At 47.0% G+C, this 24,950-nt stretch overlaps 1 protein-coding gene across 1 annotated transcript in view; it reads right to left on the minus strand.

Moving 5' to 3' along the window:
* Nucleotides 1-452: 452 nt before the first annotated feature.
* The window catches only part of CCDC60 (coiled-coil domain containing 60), a 158,942-nt gene continuing 134,444 nt past the window's right edge, over nucleotides 453-24,950 (minus strand). Inside the window, exons 9-16 of the mRNA XM_087857159.1 lie at nucleotides 20,580-20,811; nucleotides 13,118-13,202; nucleotides 9,426-9,497; nucleotides 6,865-6,927; nucleotides 6,088-6,210; nucleotides 4,046-4,177; nucleotides 2,278-2,467; nucleotides 453-533 (exon numbers count right to left, since the gene is read on the minus strand). Of these exons, the coding sequence (XP_087713285.1) occupies nucleotides 453-533; nucleotides 2,278-2,467; nucleotides 4,046-4,177; nucleotides 6,088-6,210; nucleotides 6,865-6,927; nucleotides 9,426-9,497; nucleotides 13,118-13,202; nucleotides 20,580-20,811 (978 nt within the window). The remainder of the gene's footprint in view (nucleotides 534-2,277; nucleotides 2,468-4,045; nucleotides 4,178-6,087; nucleotides 6,211-6,864; nucleotides 6,928-9,425; nucleotides 9,498-13,117; nucleotides 13,203-20,579; nucleotides 20,812-24,950) is intronic.

A 24,950-nucleotide genomic window follows, 5' to 3' on the forward strand; every position in this document is an offset into this window, starting at 1 on the left:
CCCAGCACAGGGCCTATTGCATAACAAAAGCTCAATAAATAGTAACTGTGGTTATTATTGGGATCTGAATACCATACCCAAATTCCACAGTTCCAGTTCTTTCCCAGCCAGACATCAAACACTCAGCTTCATTTTATTAACCAGAATTTGAGGAAGAGGAGTGAGGTGAAGGCACCTGGAGAGGGAGGGAATAGAGTCAGGCTGGACCAATGAGGAACAGAGACTGGGAGGTTGAGGTTGGGGTGTAAGGCTGAGGAGAGTTTCTGTCTGGGAATATTGCCAAAAGTCAAAATGTTGCCAGAAGTCAGACCCTCATATATCCTAGTGGGTATCCATGAGAGTAGACAGGAAGCAGGAACTCGGGTAGGAAGCAGGAATACGGTGTAGTCTAGCCCTCCTCCACTGGGACAGCTGGTTCACCCAGGTCCAGGCTATGCCCAGAGACTTTGGGATCAGATGGGGAGATTGATCCGGGTCTGCAGCCAGGTGATGTAATCCTCTTCAGGCATATGGACGATGTGTTCACGCACAAACTGCAAGGCAAACACAGTAGCAACTTCAGATTTGGTCTGAAAGCTAGGTTCCCTCTGCTGCCCCACCTCCAAGATCCTGGAAGATGTGTGATTGAGGCTGGTGGCTGCAGGATGCCTCTAACCATTCAGGCATTCATAATGCCTGGAGCATCACCATGGGGGTTGTCCTCTCAAGAAAAGAACCCCTTTCCAGCTTCCTGGTTCAGCAGACTAATTTTAAGCTCCTTTTTGTTACTGTTGGCCCAGAGAAATTTGGGGAGAGCAGAAAAACCAGCTGTCTGCATTTTTCTTTCTGTCCTAATCCTTAATATCTTTTTAAAAAGTCATTTGTCCTTAAGCATTTTTTTTTTCATTTGTAGACCTCTTTGAGAAGTGATGGCAACTATGAGCTCACTTCCAGAAAAGGCTTTTAAGACACAAAATGTGGTTTCATACAAGTTCTAGATTAAGAGACCCCCCCCCACACACACACCCAGGTTATCAGACATTCTGGGATGTTCTCACTGGAGGAGCATGCTAAGTTTTACTAGCCAGGGTGGTGAACTCACCTCAGAGCCGCCATATCCCTTCCTCTTACCCACTTGGAGATTGCCTCTTCTACACCCGCATAATTGGCAGGTGGAAGTGGACCCCATAACTGGCAAGTGGGGAGTGGAGAGTTGCCCTTGAGTGAGTTTAGGACTAGCCTACCAGTCTTTCCTGAAGGACCGTCACAGAGTGTGGGGAGTGCAGTCTGGACCTATGAATTTGTCCACAGGGTCATCCGCCTTGCCCCACTCCTGACCTCGCACCCACATATATACACTCAGGTCAGCCTGTGGGAGCTGAAACCACCCAGAGGACTGAGAATTCCACCATTTGAGTCCCATCTTTATCTTGAGACATTGAAAGTCCTATTAAAATGTATATATACCATCTGGGGCACCTGGATGGCTTGATCGGTTAAGCATCCGGCTCCTGATACCATTTGATGCCCTAGGAATGGCTCCTGATACTTTTTGATGCCCTAGGAATGTCTAGAGTGAGGGGTGATGATAAACTACCATTAAAAACCATTCAGTGGCTTCCCTACAGCCTCAAGATAAAGACCCAAATCCTTAACCTGACTTTCAAAGTTCTGCGCAGACTGACCTCTCCAATCCCCTTGCAACCTTGCCCCTCCTTGCTTGCTACCTTCTCAACCCATTGACTGCGAATGAGTCCCTCTCATAAGTCAAGTTCTGTTTCAGCTTAAAAGTCACTTTCCCCAGTCGCCCTCGTTAAGATAGGTCCCTTCTACATTTACCTTAAATCAGGGCTCCTTAAACTTTATTGTGCATACAAATCACCTGGGACCTCATTTAAATGTAGATTCTGAGTTGGTAGGTATGGTTTGAAGCCTGAGATCCTGCATTTTTAACAAGCACCCAGGTGAGGTCTGCGCTTGCTGGTCCACAGGCCACATTTAGAGTTCTCCTTATTGTGATTGCTAGTTATTTTATTCCCTTGTCCATTTATTTATGTCTCTCAAAGCCTCCAAGTTTCCCCAGGGGGCACCGTTTACCCAGAATATAATGTCCCCTGGAGTCGAACCACCAAGGTCACGTAGTAATCCGTTGCCTGTTAGATGATGAGCTCTGTGAAGGCAGAGACCTTATGTCTTTTTAATTGGGTCTGCAGCACTTAACCAGTGCCTGGACATTGAGAGACGACTGAGTACAGACACCGGAGGCATAGCGAGGAGCGGACAGAACACAGTAGTTACCTCGATAGCCACAGCGATGTCCGGACAGCACAGCTCCCAGGTCCTCAGGTCCTGTAGCACCTTCAGGAGGACGTGGGGCCGGATCCTGAGGTCCAGGTTTTCCCCAAACTTCTGCAGTTTCTCCAGGATCTTTTGGGCGGGGCGGAAGTTCTTCAGGTCCTCGGGGAGTTTGGACAGCAGTTGAAAGTACCTTCAATTCCCAATCCCAAGAAGAGAGGGCCAGTTAGGAAGCTGCTGGGGGGTGGGTCTGGGTATCTCAGGTTCTCCCTCCCTACTCTCTTTCTACCACTGATGTGATGTCTCCCAGGGCAGCCTCATCCTTATCTGGGAGAACTACCTCCATTCCTGAATGTAAAGGGCCCACAGATCAGGCAAGCCTTTTGTTTTTTTCCAGGGGTACTAAAAGCTGGAGCATGATTTACATCTCATTAAAAAAACAAAGTAAGGGCATGCTTTAAAGCATTTATGGCTTTTCTAATCAAGCAGACAGTGGGAAAAGCCACAAGAAAGAAGGGGCACTGAGATTCTGAAGCTTCTCTTTTGAGAGTTCATCAGGCCAGGGAGGACTTGGACACATCTATGGAATTCCTGCCGGGATGCAAGGGGCTTTCACGCCCAAGATGGAGGAAGAGGATGAGGGAGGGTAAAGTGTATGTGTGTATTTTCTATGTCCCTGATAGTGAGTAAGCTTGGGCCACAGCTTTGTGGGTTTTAGAAACCTTTCTGAATGCTGCCACAGTGTGGGAGGGTAGTTTGGTAATCCATTCTTGAGATGGTAGGAATAAGGTAGATTCCAACCTGGAAGTGGTTCAGGTATGACCAGGGTTTAAGGCAGGAGATGGCACCTCTTGAAAGAAGAAAAAAGGATTCCCCCCCCCCCCGATAGAGATGAATCAATTGTAGAGAAATTCAAAGAAGAAATTGATCATCTAACTTTGGGCTACGTGCACTGCTTTGTATTTTATATTTTGTGGCATATATTTATTTGTGTCTCCTTGTGAACTCCCATTCCACATTATTAAAATCGTGGAAGGGATTCTGGGTACATTTTTAGACACTCTCTTCTAACTCTTAGATCTTGGTTTACTCAGCCTGCCATGATGGGGTTCGTGGCAGACTCCAGTTCTGTATTGCAGGGGAGCACAAACGCTGGGGTCAGACAGGGGTTTAAATCTTGAGGCTTCCTTGTTTACAAAGTGGGGATTCATACGTAACTTTCAGGATTTTTGTGGGGAATAAAATAGATAATTTAGGAAAATTTCTTAGGGTCGTGTCTGTCACCCAGAAATCACTCCATCCCTGTTGCTTTTTGTGGTAATTCTGTTATCACCCCCATGCATCTCGGATGCACACAGTGCATCCTAGGATATGCCTAGGAACACACAGTGTTCCTAGGATATGCCTGCCTGGTTTTATATCCTTAAGGGGTCAAATTATATGGGGAATATAGGGATTGCCCCATAGACCTCACAATTTATAGAAATTTTTATGTGGTTTGCCTCATCTGCCTCTTGAAAGGGGCTGGCAAATTAGTCCTTATTTGCAAGTCTGAATCAAACAGAAGATAAATAGGGAGCACACAGTTGTTGGATTATCTGTGGTTCAGGAATTGAGGGGTTCTTGCCTGACTGCCTGTTGGGGGTGGGGAGCCCTGTTGATGGCCAAGAACAGTCTTGAAGGATAATGGATCAAATGCGATTTTGTAATAACAGCCCCTCCCCCCACTCCCACGTCAAGGACCATGTTATCTGGCTCCCGGGACCTTTACCAGTGGTTGGCAATTTCGTCTGCATCGCCTTTTACCATGGTCGCTTCATGCCTCATTTTTGCTATATCCTTTTTAAAATTCGAGGTAATGACAAAAGATTGGAGCATTCGGTGGGCTCTCTCTTCTTGGCGCCTGTATCACAGGTTGTATGAAAAAGAGGAAGAAGATCAGACCCTCTTCTCCTTTATCCACCCTAGCTGCCCTTTGAGATCAGACTTAAACACCGTTTTCTTCATGAAATCCTCAGCCCTCTCAGATACTCTTCAATTTGCAACATGGCTCAGGCCACAGGAAGACATGACTCTCTCCAAGGTCCTGAAATGCTCCTTTCTTGCTGAATCCAGTCCCTTTCTATCAGCCTTCATTCTCTCCCTACTACTTTTGATTGTACTGACACAGCTTTCTAACTGTAAAATGGAGGGTAGTAATGGTTCTGGCTCTTAGAGGCGAGGATTAAATGACACGATGTGTGTAAAGTGCCGAGCTTAGTGCCAGACGCACGGTAGGCGTTTGACTCAAGTTGGTTCCTCTCTTTCCCGCTCTCCTTATCATTATGGGCATATGTCCCAGGTCTCTAAGGAGCTTTTACGTTATAAACATAACCGTGTCACTCACCTGTGTACAACTTTCAGTGGCTTTCCATTTTACTTGGAATGAAGTCCCCTGAGTAACTTGCCTTCCAAGGCTCTGGATTATTCCGCCTCTACAACATTTTCCAGCTTGGCATTTTATACTTTGGCTCATGAACAAAGTTCCAAGGTAAAGTTCAACCTCCACAGCTGGGCTAGCAAGACCTTTTATGATCTGGTCTCTGTCTCTCTCCCTGATTACCACGAAAGCAACCTGAGCCCCAGCTACAACTCACTGGCAGTTGCTGGTGCCCTGTGCCCCTTCTGGCTGCCGAGACTTTGCTGTTACTTTCCCCTGGAACTCCCAACCCTCCTTCCCTCTTCCTATGTGACTCTCTGGGTTTGAATTCCACCTTTAGTACCTTCGACAAGAGACATCTCTGAGCCCACTTTTCTCATCTATAAGATGGGTCTAATAACAGCACCTACTTCATAGGATTTTTGTGAGGGCTAAATGATAAATACAAAACTCTTTTACACCCCTGGCTGGTACATAGTAAGTGCCCTGGAAATCTCATCAATTTTTATTAAACTGAAAATGTTTCCTCCAGGAAGACCTTTTGGATTGCTGTCTCAGACTATGCAAGACATTCTTTTCATGTGTTCCCTTAGCCCCAGGCCCACTCCCATGTTGGCCCTCATCAGCCTGTGTGGTAACTTCCTGTTTGTCTGTCTCCTTCATCAGCCTGGGGGCTCCCAGAAGGTGGGGGCAAGTCGTCTCCGAACAAGCAGTCAGAGCAGCCAACTCCTTCATGCTCAAAGGGTGAGAGACCAAAGGGTCACAATATAACCTTCATTGAATGGAATGGATAAATTTTATTGGGGCGAATGGTCACTGCAGTCAAGGGGTGGGCTGGGAAGGGAGACAGTTATTGGGTTGTCAGAGTAGGAAAGAAAATCTTCCAGTCGCCCGCCAGTACTCTTAAAATCAAGTTCCAAGTCTCAAGTGTGGCATTCATGGCTGTGCATTATGCAGCTCTCACCCCCTCCTTCTCCCTTCTCTTCAAATTTTCCATGTCCCTTCATGTGTTGGGGCTTTGTATGTACTTTTCCTGCCGCCTGGAATGTCCTTCTACTTTCTTACCACATCACCAGCTCCTCCTCATCTGTCAGGGCTCAGCCTAAAGTTACCTCCTTAGAGAAGTCCTCCTGGATTACCCAGCCTAAATTAGGTCCTCATGGTTTCTTTCTCTCATAGCACCCTGTTCTCTTTCTGTATGGCAATGATTATAATTTGTGCCTATATATTTATCAATTCAGTTATCTATTTCTGCCCTTGGAGAGACTATAAGCTCTCCAAGGGCAGGAAATACATCCTTATTCCCTGCTAAGCCCCAGCACCTGATATTAGTGGGCACATACTTGGTACCAGATGAATGTCCTTTGGATGAATGAATGTTTGTGTGCCCTTACTTCCTGAAGATTTCCAACTTGTCTTGAAGAACGAAGCCGGCCTCCTGGGCCACGCTGTAAAACTTGGCCCTCATGGAGCTGCACACATCAGTCTTGGAATGGATGATGTCACGGTTCGTGCGGCTGTAGACACAGATACGAAAGGCTTAGGGGACGCCCAGGATCAGCCCCATGAGGCTGAACTGCCTGAGTCCCAAGGTGCTCCGCCACGGAGATTCTCTGTACCACCCTGGGTTCTCTACGCTCACCTGGATCCTCCCTCCATATTTCCCTGGATATAGGAAGGACAGATCTTCCCAACGACATCAGGCTGGTGGTTCAGGCTTTATTAAATATGTCCACAGAGAGACATCCGGTCACTTGAGCCCAGCAAATGTTAAGGACAGGGAGATTAAAATGGAATTTGGAGCTGGGAGACTCAGGTTCGAACTCCAGCATCACCATTTCTTAGCTGGGTGGCCTCAACTGGCCAGGTCTCAGTTTGCTCCTCCATAGAATGGGATAATGCTCCTGCCTGATAGGATTGGTTTTGGGGAATAAGCAGGTAATATGGAATGCTTCAGCCAGCGCCTGGCACAGAGGAGAAATTTGTTGCCATTGTCTGCGTTGGCATCTTGATTGTGAGCCCCTTGCCCTAGGCATTCCTTGTCTTTAAGAAGTGCGTATGACTTCAAGGGGTGTGGTCTGCACTGGGTTATTTCCACACCCCTGGGGAGACAGATGATGTGGTTGCCACAGTGCCTTTGCCCAGCTTCTTCTGTTGCCCATCTGGCCTACCTTTTAGACTTCTTCTGGATGACTTGGGAGTGGCTTTCTCCATTTGTACTGATGAATCTGTCACTGAAACACAAAGGGATGGTTTCAGGTTGCCTGGAGCCTGCTTTTCGCAAAAAGGGTGTCTTCAGGGCTCCCATGACACCTGCTGGCCTCCAGGATTCAGGGAAGGGAGGTGGCTCTAATCAAGGGACTAGTCATGGAACTGAGTGTAAAATTTTCCCACCTCTTGGCCCTTGCTTCTACCCATATCCCCTTCCCAGAGGGCCCTTCTAGTTTCTTCTCCACCTGCTCAAATCTAACCCTGCTTCATGGTCTACAGCAAGTGCTGCAGCCTCTGACTCTTCTAGTCTAACTTTGACCTTCTGTCTCTTTGTATTGTCAGAATGACGTATTTTCTGGATCCCAGTTTCATTTGTACAAAATCAATCTTTCCCTCTGGAGGACATGTTTACTTGAGCCCCTTCCATTCCCCTCTCTATACCAATTAGCATGTAACCCCGGGGCTGAGTGCAGATTTGGTGAAGGGATGGTCAAGTCCTTCTAGTCATGATGTTGATGCTCCCAAGCCCAGACTGCTGCTTCATTCAAGGATTCTCTTCTCTAAACTGGACCCTGAGTTGACCACTCACTTTGTTTTACTTTGGAGGCAGACAGAGCTGACTCCAGAGCCCAACCCGGGCACCACCACCTCCCAGTCTCCGGGCAAGCACCTCATCTCCGGATTGTCAGTGTCCTCATCTGTGATCAGTCAGCTCTTCCTGACATTGAACCCTTTCTAGGTGTGAGCTGTTGAATTCCTTGAGTGGCCACTCCCTCCTGTAGCTTTGCCTGGTCGGAGCTCCTAGAAGGGCTGAAGCTCCTGTGTTCATGCCCAGCCCTCCCGTACACCTTCTCTTGGGTCCTTCAGTGTCTTGCACCTTCTCTCTTGCCCTGTCTCCCTTTTTACCAAATACTTGGAAAACTTACTTGACTGTCATTTCTGTCTGGTTCTAGAGGACAAGCCTGTTTTTCTTATCCCTGTGATGGGCAGCTGACCTTTCCCTTCTGGCCCTATAGCACCTGGAACTTCCTTAGGTAGATTGGCCCCTTTCCCAACCCCTCTCCATAGGAAAGGTCCTGACATTTGCTGCTTTTCCCAGAGGCTCAGAGGACTAGATCTAGAGGTCTTAGCTCTAGTATATGATGGATGGAGCCCTTATTCCATCTTGCTGGAATGCAGGGTCCCAGGAATTGTACCCAGAGGTCCTTGTGTTTGGATTCCAACCAGCTGCCCCAACCCGTGCAGATGAATTCTTTGGGAGAGTGTGTTGGCTTTGTTCTCCCTCCCGTAGATGGCTCTCTTCTGTTCTAGCACTGACAGTGTGACTCAGGGAGGAAGGAGGAGGTGAGGGAAGTAGTGGTATTGGCTGTGACCATTTGCCTATCTCTGTCTCCCTGTTCCTTGGCTCTCCTTGAGTTTCAGCCATACTGATTTCTGCTCAGTGCCTCTAAGCTTCCTCCTGTCTCAGGCCCTTTGCACAGGCTGTTCCTTTTGCTTGGAACACGATTCCCACCTATTCCCACCTATCCCCACCTATTCCTGCCATAGGCTCGTTAAATCTTCTTTTCTTCAGGTCTCAGCTTAAATGTCAGACTCAGTCTTAGGCCCGTAGTGCTCACCATTCACCCAGTAAGGAGTACTTTTCCTTCAGAACACTTTCCATAGTCATGATTATATGGCTAACTCTGTGGGATTATTTAAAAAACGCATGGCTCTCCCATTAGACCAGAGATTCTTAACCATGGGCAGGATTCAAGGCGTCCATGAATGCAGATGCAAAAAAGGTTACATCTTTATTTCAACTAGCCTTTAGCAGAAATGGAAATCGCATGTATATTTGCACAACACATTGCAGTTGTGGCTGATACTTTGAAAGATCATTTACATTCAACACTAATCTAAAATTACAGTAGTTATTAGATCTGCTGCTAGTCTTGTTATTTAACTCATTGCGAAAGAAGCCCATAGATGACTATATCCCAAATTTGGTTGTAATATCATAATCTATAGTATTATAGATTTTGTTGCAAACCTTTGAGATTTACAGTATGCATTTTTCTGAAAGGGTCCATAGCACAAAAAAAAGTTATGACCCCACCCAGTCCAGATAGTGAGGTTTGCGAGGGCAGACTACTTATGTCCTATTTGCTGTTCCCTCTAAACCTAGCATTGTTCCTGGCACAGGGAGGGGGACTGATGAGTCTACTCAAGATGAGTTAAGTGACATGGGGGTGGGCCTCCTCTCCCTCATTAAAATCCACCCAAGTAAAGAGGGAAAGGGTAGTCCTGGAGGGGATTCCACACCCTCCCTGGTTCATGTCTCTCCATGACTGGAAGATTTTAACTTTATACAGTTTGAATGGGAGGAGAGACACCTGGATACTCACCCCTCCCAGCCCCAGAAATTAAGGGGCTTATTTCTAGTGAAGAAGGAAAAAGGCCCCCCTCCCTGCCCCACTTCCCACAGGCTGGTGAGTGGCATCTCTGCAGTAGCCCCTGTAACTGTGGGGTGCCCTCCTACCTTGACTTGCGGGTGGTCTGCGTGTCTTTACAGGCAGAATCTCTCTTGGTTTGTCTGATCATTGGCAAGATACTGCAAAGCAAGATCAGTCTCTTAATAAGGCACAGAACATATGGTGCCCCTGAGGCAGGAAGTATCTGTGGGAGGATGGAGAATCCTCTTTCTAGAGCAGGGATCCTTAGACTTTACCAGGCATAGGAATCACCTGGAGAGATTGCTACTAATACAGATTCCTGGGCCATACTCCCAGGGATTTGGATACATCAGGCCTGGAGTGAGGCCCCAGAAGTTGCATTTAAAACCACACACACACACACACACACACACACACACACACACACACACACACACTTCTGATACAGGTGTGCAGAGAGCCCATTTTGAGACCTTAGAATGTCTCAGCACCCTGTTCAATGGTGTCCACTTGAAGTGCTTGTTAAAAAATAACAGTTTCCTTTGGAGATTCTGATTCGGTGGGTCTGGGATGAAGACTACAAATTTGTTGTTTTTTTTTTTTTAAAGATTTTATTCATTTATTTGACAGAGATAGACACAGCCAGCGAGAGAGGGAACACAAGCAGGGGGAGTGGGAGAGGAAGAAGCAGGCTCATAGCAGAGGAGCCTGATGTGGGGCTCGATCCCATAACGCCGGGATCACGCCCTGAGCTGAAGGCAGACGCTTAACCGCTATGCCACCCAGGCGCCCCAAGACTACAAATTTGTATTTGTAACAAGCCTCCCAGCTAATTCTGATCCTCAGAGACATTTAGAAAATACAGACAGGAGATTTTAAGAAAAGGTCATCTTCCTGGGTGGTGTTACGGTCTGAATGTTTGCATCTCCCCCCCAATTCATATGTTGAAATCCTAATCCCCAAAGTGAGGGTATTAGGAGGTGGAGGCCTTTGGGAGTTGATCAGCTCATGAGGTCAGAACCCTCATGATTGGGATTAGTGCCTTTACAAAAGAAAGTGCAGGGAGCTTCCTTCCCCCATGCAAAGGTCACAGCGAGAAGACAACCATCGCTAGACACCGAATCTGCTGGAACCTTGATTTTGGACTTCCCGGCCTCCAGAACGGTGAGAAATAAGTATCGGCTGTTTGTAAGCCCCCCGCCCCCCGCCCCAGTCCGTGGTATTTTTGTTCCAGCAGCCCGAAGAGACTAAGACGACCAGGGGGCAGTCTGGCCTTGAGGTCCAGTGGACTGTTAGGGGTTCTGAAAAACCCTAGATTTCTCTGTCAGCCCCAAGGGGAGCAGATTTGGGACCTCAATTGAAAAAGGAATCCAGATTCTAAAGTGGAGGAGGGCAGAAGAAAATGGGCAGGTTTTCCTCGCTGTCTCTCTGCAGCTCTACGGAGAAGCCTCCAGTATCTCCTGGCTCAGGGAGAGATTAGGGAGATGTTTCTCCCGGAGGAATTGAGGAGGATGGGAAATTTCAACAAGTTCTTGCTCCGTCACCATGGTTATTGTATCACTGAAGTGAACACAGAGGCCAGGCGAGGAGTTTTGTGTTTTCATGTGGTTTTGTCTTTTGAGGACCTTCTGGAAGTCACTCCTCGCCCTTCTCCATCCATGTGGTGGGGCATTGGCAACGGGTAGTTGTGAATACACATGCATACACATGCTTCAGCAACACGCTGTGAAGATTCCGTGCGATGGTACCTGTGAAATAAAAGTACCACTGCCGCCGTGTATCGAGCGCTTGTGATATGTTAGGCACATGCAAATAGGTTAAATGCATTATTTCACCTAAATTCTTAACATGACTCATTGAAATAGACATCGTTTCCACAACGATGATAATGCTTTACAAAGATAACATCATGTCACTCTCACTACAACCCTTTGGGATACGTTGCTAATGAGCCTCATTTTACAGAACTGGAATCAGGCTCAGAAAGGTGAGGCAACTTGCTCAACATCACCCAGCAATTCAGTGGCGGGGAGGGAGATCCATCCAGCCTAGCTGACTTGGTTCCAAGGCCAGTGCTTCGAGGCCACCCAATCACATTTCGTAGATGAGAAAACGGAGGTTTAGAGAAAGGCTCAGTCAACCTGTTCTAGTTGGTGTTCATGCCGTGGGTTCTTACAAAAGAGGGAGACTCAAGGAGCTGATGCTTCGTCATTAACGTAGGTCTCCGATGCTGGTAAATCAGGAACAGCAGCCAGGGCCTGGAGGGCCAGCACGGTCTCGGGATGCCTCCACGTGCCACCCTCCGAGCCCCTGATGCAAGTTGAGGCAGCAGCAGCAGCAGCAGAAATCTGTCATTAGCAAGCCGCAGCGGGTGTGATGCATGTGCAAGGGCTCGGTGAACTGTAATTACGGTAATAACAATAACCAATAAGTCAGCGCCGGCATCCCAGTAGGCTGAAAGCGATGAAGAACCTCTTCCAGTGCATCATTTATTTTCAGGAAGTAATTTGCTTGCTCAGAGGGATCTGTACTTGGGAAGGAAACTCCAGCTCTAGCCTGCGTGGTCCCTGAGGCTTTTCGAGGTCAGAAGTCCTGTGGATAAGGCTTCCCGCCAGAAGGAGGGCACTTCAGGTTCCAGTCCGATGCCATGAGCCGATCACCGTGGTCGCCAGCTTGACACTTGTGAGGATCTTTGTTGTTCTTAGGAAGGAAACCAGAAATCTTGAGGTGGCCTCCAAGGTCCCCGGACAGACTTATGCCCCTCTCCATCCCATTCTGGCCGCCTTTTGGTTCCTTGAAGGTGCCATGGTCCCTTCTGAGCACGTTTGCACGTGCGCTGCTTGAAATGTTCACCTGCCCCCAGTGTTGGCTGGGGAGCTCTCTTTCTCGCCTCATCCACAATCTCTTACAGTCTCTTCCTTGGAGGAAACTTCTCTGACCCCCTCCCCATCGCAGACTAGATGACATTCCCCTATTATTCAGCCTTTTAGGTCTGAGCTTTGCTTTTATCATGCTTCCTGCAATCATTGGTACCTAGTCCATACATATTCATAACTATTCAGTAAAAGAGTGGACAAATAACTTTACGGTTCCTGGGAAACAGTGCAGCATAGTGGTTAAGAGGATGCTTTTTGGAATTAGAAGGATCTGCATTCAAGTTGTACCTTTACTCTTCATTAGCTGGGTGACCCTGAACAAGTTACCTAGCCCCTCTGAGCCTCATTTTCTCATTTGTAAAAAGATAATAGTGTCTTCCTCGGAGGATTGCTGTAAGAACCCAGGGAGTTGATACACACGGACAAAGTCCATGGCTCAGTGCTCATCACAGAGAAAATGCTCAAAAATTTGAAACTGCTATGTTGCAGCTAAGTGAAATAAGTCAAGCAGAGAAAGACAATTATCATATGGTTTCACTCATTTATGGAACTTAAGAAGTAGGAAGATGGGTAGGAGAAGAAAGGGATAAAGAAAGGGGGGTAATCAGAAGGGGGAATGAAGCATGAGAGACTGTGGACTCTGGGAAACAAACTGAGGGCTTCAGAGGGGAGGGGGATGGGGGAATGGGATAGGCTGGTGATGGGTAGTAAGGAGGGCACGTATTGCATGGTGCACTGGGTGTTATACGCAACTAATGAATCATGGAACTTTACATCAAAAACCAGGGATGTACTGTATGGTGACTAAATATTATTATTTAAAAAAATTGGAACTGCTATGGCTAATGTTATCACTATTATTCTGACATCCTTTATTTACCACAGGGGTCAAGAGAACGTACCTGGGTGCTTTTCTTTGCATCCCATTTTCCATCATGACTGTCCTTCGGGCATCTTCCCGAACCATCTCCAGCAGCTTCTGCAGATCTGATGGGAACATGAGAGGTCATTGTCCAGAGGGCAGGCAGGGCTGATATCCTCTCTGCTTCTGCGTGGGGTGAGCTGGAGAGGGATAGAGAGATAGGCAGCCCATAGAGTTTGGCAGGTTGTACACCAGACATCACCTCCCTGCTTAAAACCAGTGATTTGTCACTTTCCCTTTAGGTAACACTTACATTCCTCCACATCGCCTCTGATCTGGCTGCTTGTTTTCTCTCTTGTCTCATCTCACTTCCCTCCCTGACCTTAAACTCTAGTGTAGCCAGAGAGAACAGTTTCCAGTTCTGAGAAGAAATCATCTTGTTTGGGAAACCCTTCCTGATCCTGTGGACCTGAAATTCCAACCCGGTGATCAACAGGCTGAATCTCGCTCACACATGTTTTGTTTGATTTGACTTGGAGGCTAACTTTTTAGAACTGGAAGGTTTCCTGTAAAAATCCGGACCTTCTGCTTTCCTGGAACAGACTCTGAGATGGGGCTCATTCTTGCTGCACTCGGACGGTGGCATTCGGGCAGGCACACGCCCTCCAGCCCCGCCCCACCCCCAGTGCTCTCGACACTCCTCATTGCTCTAGCGACTTCTCCTTGCGTACTTAATGTTGTTGCTTTCTACATAGTGTAGAAAATACATCTTTGTGCCCGACCGTTGATGAGACAGGAGAGAAAACAAGCAGCCAGATCAGAGGCCATGTGGAGGAATGTAAGTGTTACCCAAAGGGAAAGTGACAAATCACTGGTTTTAAGTGGGTTGAAGTGTGTCTTCCCAAAAGATGCGTGGTTGTCCTAATCCCCCAGTATTTCAGAATGTGAATTATGCACATTCTTGGTTGGAAATGGAGACATTGCGGATGAGGTCATACTGCTGTGGAGTGGGGCCTTAATCCAGTATGACTGGTGTCCTTATAGCAAGAGGGGACACTCAGGGAGAGGATGACCTGTGATGACAGAGGCAGATAGACTGGCGATGCGTCTAGAGCCCAGGGCCGAGGATTGCCAGTTACTACCAGAAGCAAGGAGAGGCAAGGAAGGAATCCCCCCTCCAGGCTCCAGAGGAAGCACAGCCCTGCGACACCTTGATTTTGGATTCCAGCCTCTAGAACTGTGTGAAACAATAAATTCCTGTTGTTTTCAGCCTCCCGGTTCCTGGAACTTCATTACGGCAGCCCCAGGAAGCTAATACACTGACTCGGAAGTTGGAAAATGAAATATACTTAGAGTAAACTATATGCTTCAAGGAGAGTGGGACAGTGGAAGTCCTGCATGTTTCATGTGGATACAGATTTGCAAGTACCTGGCACTGTGCTTGCCATAGAGCAGTCGCAGTCAGTATTTGCTGACTACGTAAGTGAGTGGATAAGGAGAAAACAAAAAGAGGGAAGGATTTGGGAGAACTTGAGCTGGATTTGGGGGTATCAGCCATTTTCCACTTCACCTTCCTCATTCCCATGTATTGTATCTTCCTAGTAATTTGTGGGCATGATTGCAGTTGACCTGAAACCGATCTTAATCATTGTCTCCTCACGCCCACCTCCCTTACTGCGGCACATCCCAGAATCGTTGGGGAGTGTCTAGAAGCCTATTAGTAAGGGAGCTATGGCTCCCTTCCACTTTCTTCCCATCTCCTGGGAACCAAGGAGCAACATCTGACTGCTCCCTCACTCCTTCACCCACCCATATTCAAGCCAGCCTAGGGGTGGGTGGATACCAGCAAATGACCTTGGTGACCTTGCGCATTGGGCAGCTCTCCTAGAGAATCATGAGGAAGGCTTCACACTCACTTAATGCACCAACGATTTTTCTTCCTGTTTGCCAATAATACCTCTGGGTAAGTACAGTGCCTAGCAGTATCAAGCTCCATCCATCATATAGCTGAGGTTGGATACCCATGAGCTAGAATAAAGCCTGGGGACTCAGGAGTTCTACATCTACTCCTCAAGGCTACCTGGGAGTAGACACTTATTTGCATGGGGTGCAGTTGTTACAAAATAGGGTTTCCCTGAAGAATGGGAGGCCCACACTCAGAGGAACCTGCTTGGTCCTCAGTCCCCAGAGCTGTGGGGATGACATTATCCATTGTTTACAGACAAAGGCATCCTGTGTTTTCAAATGCCAAATCATACACCAAAGAAACAAATTCTGACTTCCTTCCTCCATCTCCCATCCACAGCCTGTCCGTAAATCTCACTCTTGAGTGACTAAACTTGTTTCTTTCTCTTTGGGGGAAAACAGAGGAGGTCTTTTTGTGGTACGGGGTTGGGTTGTGGGGGAACATTAGCCGCCATAGGATGGATCCATCTTTCTGAGTTGCTATTTAAATGAGTTTCTCCTCTAACAGAGCCAAGACTGGGAGCTTCAAGACTGGCAGGAGAAATGGCCTGGCTTTGGTTTCTTGTGAAACCCCTTGCCATTGATTTAGGGAGGGGATCAGTCCACAGAGAGGCCATAACCTGCTGTCCCCAGTGGTTTGCCTCCACAAAGACTTCATTATGCAGCCAGCCCGGAAATTAGACCTTGGTCAAATGGTGTGTCTCTCAGAATAGGATTCATGAATTCAGAATAAATTTGAGGAGCTTTTAGAAGGCAGTGAAAGTCTGGGAAATTAGTCTACTTTTGTCAAGGCTATGACAAATGGGATAAATGTTAAGGTATAAATAGAGGGGAAGGATGAGGAGGTGAATGTAGAAAGACTTTCTCTCTGGGACGTAGGTCTCTGGCGGAAATGCATCTCCCAGTCATTGTCGTGCACCCAGTGTGTGCTGGGCTGAGGGTGAATAAGACGCCATTGTTCCACATGGGCAGTGAGCTCACGTTCCTCTCCTCTATCTTCCTTAGTAATAGAAATATGTGCATGCATTTGTGCGTGTGTGTGCGTGCATCTGTGTGCATGGGTGTGTATGTTCTTTTGTGTGTGTGTGAGGGTAAGCGTTTACTAGACCAGTTGTCCAGCACCTTTGCAGCTACGTGTGCCCCCGGGATAAAATTCTGGGCAATGAGAGTTTAGTAGAAATGTTTTATGGAGCTTCTGAGCAGACTGCTTCCAGGAAGCACTTTTCTGGGTCACCTGCTTCCTTCTGCTTCCAGCCTAGCATGTGGCTGGGACGACTGGCATTCCAGCCATTTTGATCATAAAATGATGCCAAGCATGGTGGCGAAGAAAGACAGAAGGACGCAGGGTTCCTGATGACCTTTGGGAGCCATACCAGCTGTGGACTGGTCTTCTTTAATCTGTAAGAAAAATAAACTTTTATCTGTTTTAAGCCACTATTTTTCAGATCTTTGTATCCAGCCAAAAGAAGTTCCTACCTGATACAGTGAGATACGGTTGTAAATTTAAATTTAAGTGCCCAATAAAAGCAAATACAAAGTACTAAGAGAACTGAGAGGAGGGAACCTAGGAGCGTCAGGGAAGACTTCGCAGTAGAGGGAACATTTGAGCTGAGTCTTCAAGTTTTGAGTAGGAGTCCACCAGACTAAAGGGTCAGAGATGAAAGGGCATTGCAGACAGAGGATAACATGAAAGGTTGTGCATTGTTTAAGAAGAGGAGAGCGTTTTGGTGAGGTTGGAGTGCCTGGTGTAAGGTGTGAAGCGGTAAGAGCTGAGATGATTATAACAGCCTGGGACAAGATCAGATGCAATGTCTTAGAGTCAGTGGGGAATCTTGAAAGATGTTAAGCTGGAGAACACTATATCAGATTTTTAAAAAGGATTTTATGTATTTATCTATTTATGTATTTATTTATTTAGAGAGTGAGGGGAGGGGCAGAGGGAGAGGGAGAGACAGAATCCCAAGCAGACGCCCCACTGAGCATGGAGCCCAACAAGGGGTTCCATCTCACGACCCTGAGATCATGACCTGAGCTGAAATCAAGAGTTGGACGTTTTACCAGGTGAGCCACCCAGGTGCCCCCTCTTTCTTTTTTTAAAGAGATGTGGGGAAGGGGCAGAAGGAGAGGGAGAGAGAGAATCTTAAGCAGGCTCCATGCCCAGTGCAGAGCCCAATGCAGGGCTCGATCTCATGACCCTGAGATCATGACCTGAGCCAAAATTAAGAGTTGAACGCTTAACTGACTGAGCCACGTCGGTGCCCCTATATCAGATTTTTTAATTCAGAAAGTTCCTTCTGGCTCAACATGGAGAAGAATCCATGGGCAAGTGAGGGCAAGACAGAAAGCAGGGAGACTAGGAGGCTGGTGCTGTCATGTGGGTGAGAGGTAATGAGAATGTGGACCAGGGGAAGGGGAGTGTTCCAGACTCAGGTACCTGTGGGGGTCAGGCACCAGATGAGTGACAGGAGCTAGTATAACAAAAATCAAGTTTCTCTCTTGGTCGTTCATTTCCGCTTTTTCTAGAGACTTGGGTAAAGCATAGACATTAAATGTGACATAAGGGCCAGATTGCCTGGGTTCAAATTCTGGCCTCACCACTTACTAGATGTGTGATTTTGGGCAAATAATGAAATCTCTCTGTGCCCCAATTTTCTTATCTACAAAATAGGCACGAAATTGTTTTGAGGCTAGAATAGTGCCTGATACGTAAAAGTTTTCTTAAGCATTAACTATTGTACTATCATCATCATGATCATTATCATCTTATTCTGAGAAAACAGTAGGGCAAATGAGACAATAAATGGCCATTTACTTGGTCAAATGGGAGCAATAATTGGGGGTAATAGGGAGTGGTGGGGACTGGGGAAAACTAGCCAGCACATGCCCTCCCAAAGAGGAGCAGCTCCAGTTGAATGCTGTGCAGGCTTGTGGGTCCACTCTTGTCACAGTGTTGTTGTTGTTGTTGTTATTGTTGTTATCAACATTTTTATGTAAAATCTCTCAAATCTTAAAATACCATTCCCACTTCTTTTTTTTATTAAACAAAGCCTTGTGTATGAAACAAAACGTAAGTGTCAGGAACTAGCCTACGTGCCCCAGTTTTCTAAGATGAAGTAATGAAAATGAAGAGAGAAGGTTCAAAGATTTTAGGAGATAGGACTGATGGGAGCAGACAACTGGTTAGATGTGGGACGGAGGCAGCCATTGGGGACAGGTCTGCGGTGTCTTGGGTGCCTGAAGAGATGGCACTGTTCACCCCTCTGCTCATCGCAGCCTCCTTCCCCCTCTGCTCCCTCCTTCCTTCTGCATTCCCGCTGCCACTGGGAGGGCAGTATGCTGCTTCTGGACCAAGCCCGTTCTTGAAGCTGGGGACACTTCCTACTTGCAGAGCCCTTAGGGTTTAAAGACACACAGCATGTATGTGACACTAATAACCACACAGACACCTTTGAAAAGAAAACCAGAGCCTGTTACTCCTGTACCGAAAGCCTTCCAGAGACTTCTTGTTGCCCTCAGAATCACTCTGAAGTCCTTACCTTGCCCTACAAAGGCACTGCCCGCTCCGACTCCTGTCTCTCTCCCCGGCTTCATATCCTCAGATCTCAGCCTGAATGTCAGCGCTGAGAGAGGCTTTTCTGACCACTCTGGCTAAACTAGCCCCATTCCCACCGCCAGTCTCTCTCTGGCCCATGTCTTGTTTTATGATCTTATGATCACATATTAACCTGCATCTGCCTTGCTATTTGCAGCTTTCCTGTTTATGGTCTGCTTCTTCCTCCTAAAATGTAAGCTTGGGGAGGGCAGGAACTGCAAGTCTCAGTTCCAGGCACTCAGTAGCTCATCAGTAGATATGTGTTGAATGAAAGAAGGTTCAAGACATCTGTAAGAATCACGTGTCTACGGATGGTTGAGCTTAGTTCCTCTCTATCTTAGATAAGCTGTTCAGCAAGCAGCTTTCAGGGCTTAGAGCCTTTCATGATTGCCTGTTGACAAGAGTGGGATTTTTTTTCTCATTGGTAGCTATGGCTCGGAGTCCTGAGCACTGACGGGATTTTTGCCCTTTTGCCCATTTTTGGTTTTGATGAGTCAGGCCTCAGTCAGGCTTTCTGGTCTACCTTCACCTCTTGTTCAACCTCCTCGAATCTATACCACACCCAGTCCTTTTCAGCTCAGCCCAGACCAGCCTTGGTTGTGAACGGGCATTCTAGGTGGTGTGGAAGAGCCCTGGCGAAGACGGCAGGCCTCAGTTTGGGTGCCACTGAGGGGACACAGGAGATGTGGCAGGAGAGGGTTCCAGGCACCAGAGGCAATAATTGTACACTGGCCAGCCTCTTTTATGATCCTTTCTTTTTATCCCTTCTACCTGCTCTTTCTGCATAAATCCCTTCTTTTCCTATCTCCTTTCACCGTACCTGCTCAAGCTAAAAATTCTGAGAAAAAAATTTTTTTACATGACTTACTGAATCTAGCTAAGATTCTTTTTTTTTTTTTTTAAGATTTTATTTATTTGAGAGAGAGCACGAGAGAGAGCGAGGAATAGGGGGTAAGGGCAGAGAGAGAGGGAGAAGCAGGCTCCCCACTGAGCAGGGATCCCGATGAGGGGCTTGATCCCAGGACCCTGGGATCATGACCTGAGCCGAAGGCAGTCACTTAGCTGACTGAGCCACCCAGGCGGCCCCTTAGTTACAATTCCATCCGGTGGAAGTCCATAGGCTTCTCCTGAAAGAGCATGCAAAACTGTGTATAAATTTTCTTCTGGGGAGAGGAACCCTAGCTTTTAATGGATTTTCTAAAGAACCTGTGTCCCACAGATTGTGAACCACTGAAAAAGCTTGTTCCAGTTGGGGGGCGGGGGTTGGGGGTGGGGAAGGTGGTGTCACAGAATGATACAATTTCCATCTGTAAAATACCAGGAAAAGACAAATCCCTAGAGACAAGAAGTAGATTTACGATTGTCTGGGGCCGGGGTTGGCAAAGGAGAGGGACTGCCGATGGATATGAGGTTTTCGTCTGACTTGATTGAGATGTTCTAAAACTAAATTGTGGTGAGAGTGACACAACTCTGTAAATGGACTAACAGTCATTGAATTGTACCCTTAAAAAGAGAGAATTTTATGGTATGCAAATTATACCTCCATAAAGTTGTTTTAAAAAGTCAATACTGGATTTCAAAACCTTAGTATGAAAGAGATATGAAATATCTCATTAATAATTTTGTACTGATTACATGTTGAAATGACAATATTTTATATAAGTTGGGCTGAATAAAATAAATTATTAAAATTTTAAAAAGAGCAATTGAAGACCACGGGCTGTCTCTCACAGAGAAGTTGCTCAGAGTAATCCAAGTTATAGAATATATTTCCGATCTTCACTGGAGGAAAGCGAAGGGGACGGAGGAAAGTGAACGGGACTAGGGGACCCCTGTGTTTCCTTTAACTGAGTGGGGGGGTGGAGGTGGAGCAGAAGGGGTTCTTGAGGTCTGGTTTTGAAGCAAAGAGTCAAGGCGGACTGGTCAGCTCTCAGGTGGGACTTACTGATGTGGAGAGGTTCTTCGTCAGGCTTGGTTGGCGGTGATTCATTGTCCTCAGTTTTCTTGCTGCCTGTCCCCTGGGTGATCACACCCGTGGGCTCATCCGAGCCAGGGTTCGTGGAGACCATGCTGCTCTGCAGGGACGATGCCCCACTGGTCCGGGACGGACCGAGTGTGAAGCCTCGCCGGCTTGGTTTATGGCTGACGCGGACTACAGGAATTTTGGATTTCTTGGTCTGAAGGAAAGAGAGAAGAAAGAGAGATTGCAGAAAGAAGGGAGGGAGGACAGAATGGTGGAAGGAAGGAGAGAAGGAGGAAGGAGGGCGAATAGAAGGGAAAGAGGGAGGAGAGAAGGAAGGAAAGTAAGAAAGGAAAAAGTGAAAACCTGGCTCTGAATGTGAATTCCTTTTGGCTCTTTCCAAACACCATAACACATGTCCTGGGTCTGGGGTGACCTTCTGTCACAAATCAAGACAATTTAAAATGTGTATTGTCTGAAGCAAACATGATGGGACTAATTCCATTCAGTGAGCCCCGTGGTTGCTCAGGTAGTCACCACAGGAGGCCAAACACATATTCCAATGACGTTACCAGGGACCAGAGGAGTTTTAGACTTTGCTTTTGTAATAATCATCAGAGTTGATTTTTAAACTGTGAGAGTCTCATTTCTTTAGCTACCTCTTGGTTTGACCCCAAATTGGATGAATCAACTTCTTGTTCACCAAGTTGACACCAGGCCCTCAAAGAATGAAGATTTGTGTTTACTGGGGTCTTCTGAAGAGTACAAGATGGGGAACATTCTAGATCTGACGTTTAGGGAAGCGGATGTGTCTGATAGGGTAGCATTCTTTGGCGACACGGAGAGGAGCCATGGTTGTGGTGGATGGAAGGGTCTAGATGACAAGTCCGAGCAGCTAGTAAGGGGTAGGTAGAGAAAGTCCTATAAGGAGAATGCGGACTTTTGGGAGGAAAGGAGTCCGAGAGGATAGGGGTATGTGTGTGTGTGCGGGTGTGTGTATGTGTGTGTGTTCACACCACCCTTTTGCATGATTGATATCACTTCAGAATGTACTGTACCAGGTCATGTCTTCATTTAACTCATGATCCAAGTCTTCTAGAGGGTTTCTAATTTGCCCAAGGTCACACAGCTAGTGAGTGGCAGAGCCAGGATTCCAGTCCAGGTCAGGCTAACACCAACACTAATTATTATGCCTCGCTTAAAAATACTTTCAGCAATGCCCTTTTCAGGGGCATTGAAAATGCCCTTGATCCCGTGCTGATGATTCTTTCTGACTTAAAATGCCAGGTTTACGGCGGGGCGGAGCAGGTCCTCAGGTGCTCCAGAGTAAGAGCTCAGCAGCACCCTGGGTTGTAGTTTACACTCAATTAACAGAAACAATTCTATTTGAGAACATTTAAAAGGAAAGCTCTTGCAGGGCAGGCTGAGGTCACCTTTCAGTCAAACTCAGAGTGTTTTGATACCCTCGGAAAGCAGGTAGGGAGATGAGGCAGTGTGGGAGGCCACACCAACATCTCGTAAATATCTAACAGGCTGGAGAGAATTGTCTCCAGCAGGATTCATATCACGGAGTCATGATATGAAGTAGGGGTTCATTTGTTTGTTTTTTTAGTATTTCTATTTTTTATTCTATCTGAGAGAAAGTGGGAGAGCAAGCACAAGCAGGGGGAGTGGCAGAGGGAGAAAGACAAGCAGACTCCCCAGTGAGCTCAATGTGGGGCTCAATCCCAGGACCCTGAGATCATGACCTGAACCGAAGCCAGATGCTTAAACAATGAGCCACCCAGGCACCCCCAGAAGTAGTTTTTTGATTGGCTACCTTGTGGGGCCGTGACTGCAGGGAGAACCTCAGTGCCCTGGAAGACAGAAGAGGTTTCCTGGTTGCACAGGGGGAAGGACAGGGTGGGTTTACCCAGATCGCCAAGGGGGAACATGGGCAACAGAATGACTGTAATAAAGAAAAAGCAAATGCCCAAAGTTGGCACGTTCTCTCCTTTGATAAGTCAGGAGCTTGATCCAGCGTCCCCTCTGTCCTGCCATCGCAGCTGGGGTAATACATGCATGTCGAAGTGGCCTCGTCTGGTCTCCTCTGGCACTATATGAATTCCTGACTCTGGAAACCAGATTCTAGATCCACATCAAAGTTTTTGAAGGCTGGACACATTGTGTCCCTGGGGGGCAGCCTGGAGTCTTGCAATGAGCACTGGACTCGGAGCCAGGGGACCTCACAGGGGCCTTGAGCAAGTCACCGTCTTGCCACAGTTTCCTGATCTATAAAACAAAGAGGATGGACTGGAATGGTCTCAGAAGAACTTTCTACATCCAGAACTCCGTGTGGATCTTCCTTGAGCTAGGATTTCATTTCGTGCTCCTAAAGTTGCCATTAATTAAAATTCAATTAACAACCTCAGCCAGGAAATCCAAAGTGAAGGGCTGACACTTCTGATTAATTGAGAGTGGCAGAGAAAGAAAATGGAGGTGGGGGGGATGATGTGACAGGCCGTTTCAGCATCTCGCTTGCCCTTTATTGAACTGACTTGGTCTGAATTGACTTAAATCCCCAAATGCTGCTTCTCTATTTTTTATATTTCACTCAGGAGCAGTGTTAACTAGCTGCTGTGTTCCATCTCAGTAGGGACTGCTTTTGGGCAACAAAGGAAAAGATTTCCCTGAGTGATTCCTTACACTTTCTTAGAAGCAGTGGATTCCAACTGGTGGCCCATGGGGAGACATAATTGCCCAGAATTTTACAAATTGGGGAGATTTTTATATAACAATCTAGGTTATTGGTCTCTCTTGAAAAAGATAAACCCTGGACTCCCATTCTCGAATGGCAGAATGGCTGGAGCCGGGCAGAAGTTCTTCCCTTTGGCTGTATAGGCCATTTGCCACAGACCTCACCACTCCCTATTGCATTAGACCCAACCTGATTTTTGTCATTTACTCAGTTTGCCTGGCTCTCACGAATGCCTTCTTGGGCCTGACAAGCTGTAAACGTACAGAAGAATATCAGTTTCTGTGGGGAGTTGCTTGGAGCCTCTCTTTCAAAGTCCTCATTTTGTAGGTGCAGAAACTGAAGTCAGGAGAGAGAAAAGGACTTGTCTGAAGCTGCACAGTCAACAGGGTCACAGTGGCTATGCTAGGTCTCCTGACTTTTTTTTTTTTTTTTAGGATTTTATTTATTTATTTGACAGAGAGAGAGACAGCCAGTGAGAGAGGGAACACAGGCAAGGGGAGTGGCAGAGGAAGAAGCAGGCTCCCAGTGGAGGAGCCTGATGTGGGGCTCGATCCCAGGACTCTGGGATCATGCCCTGAGCCGAAGGCAGGAGCTTAATGACTGAGCCACCCAGGCGCCCCAGGTCTCCTGACTCCTAATCTAGTGCTCCCCCATCGTCAGAGTGGACCACCCTTCAGCCCCGAGTTTGACCTGTAAGCTTCTTTGGGGAATTCAATTTTGTGAGAGTTCCAGTGTGGTGCTTCACTGGCCCCTCCCTCGATTTTTGTTAGGAATATTCCTGAAGGACATTTTTTTTAAGGTTTCTGGCTCCTGCTGCTTTTTCTGTGCATCTCTGGAGACAGAGGCACACAGTATCTCCATAGCAACTTTCTGTGACAAAAACAAAGGCTTTTCTCCTTCTCAGATCTAGGCACAGCCTGATGAAAGGCAAGAAACTAGTGAAACTCGTCATGAGGGACAATTAAAATTGCGACACCGTGGAGAACAGGCATTTGATGAGCTCAGTGTTTAATAAACAGTGTTTCACATACGGGCCCAGGATTCACTCTTGGCTGTGCCATGCCCCAGCTGTGTGACCTCATACAAATCACTTAACCTCTCTGAGCCCCAACTTCCTCCTCTCCCAACTGGCAATGAGAATAGTGCCTCCTGGGGTTAGGAAGAAGTCAGAGCTGGCTAATAAGCCCCCAAAACAGTTCTTTAGCATAGAACCTGGCCCATTACAAGTATGTTGAAAAATGGCCTCTAAAAAGCATAAGCAATAACGCTCAGCATTTTAACATTTTCAAAGAGAGTTTGCATGTTGTTTCCTGGGGTTCTTTTGTAATATTGTGAGGTAGGCAAGACAAGCATTATACTTACGTTGTGGGTCAAGGCACAGGGGTAGCCACCTGTCCTTTCAACCACCTTGGCCTGTCTACACGTTACCTCTTGTCATTATTATTTTATGGTGCTTGTTTGTTGGGTAGATGAATTTGGGAAGTTCGGGGTCGGGAATAGTTTCGAGCGAAAAGAATAGACCTCTTGATGTTTTCTTAGTGGGGAGTGCGCGTTCCAGTCTGTAGAAAACCCCTAGCCATTGAATCGCCCGCTTCTTATTTTCTGTCTGAGTTAAAAAG

The sequence above is a fragment of the Ursus americanus genome, chromosome 30 (assembly GCF_024610735.1).
Source record: "Ursus americanus isolate L20-20 chromosome 30, mUrsAme1.1.p, whole genome shotgun sequence".
Classification (NCBI taxonomy): domain Eukaryota; kingdom Metazoa; phylum Chordata; class Mammalia; order Carnivora; family Ursidae; genus Ursus; species Ursus americanus.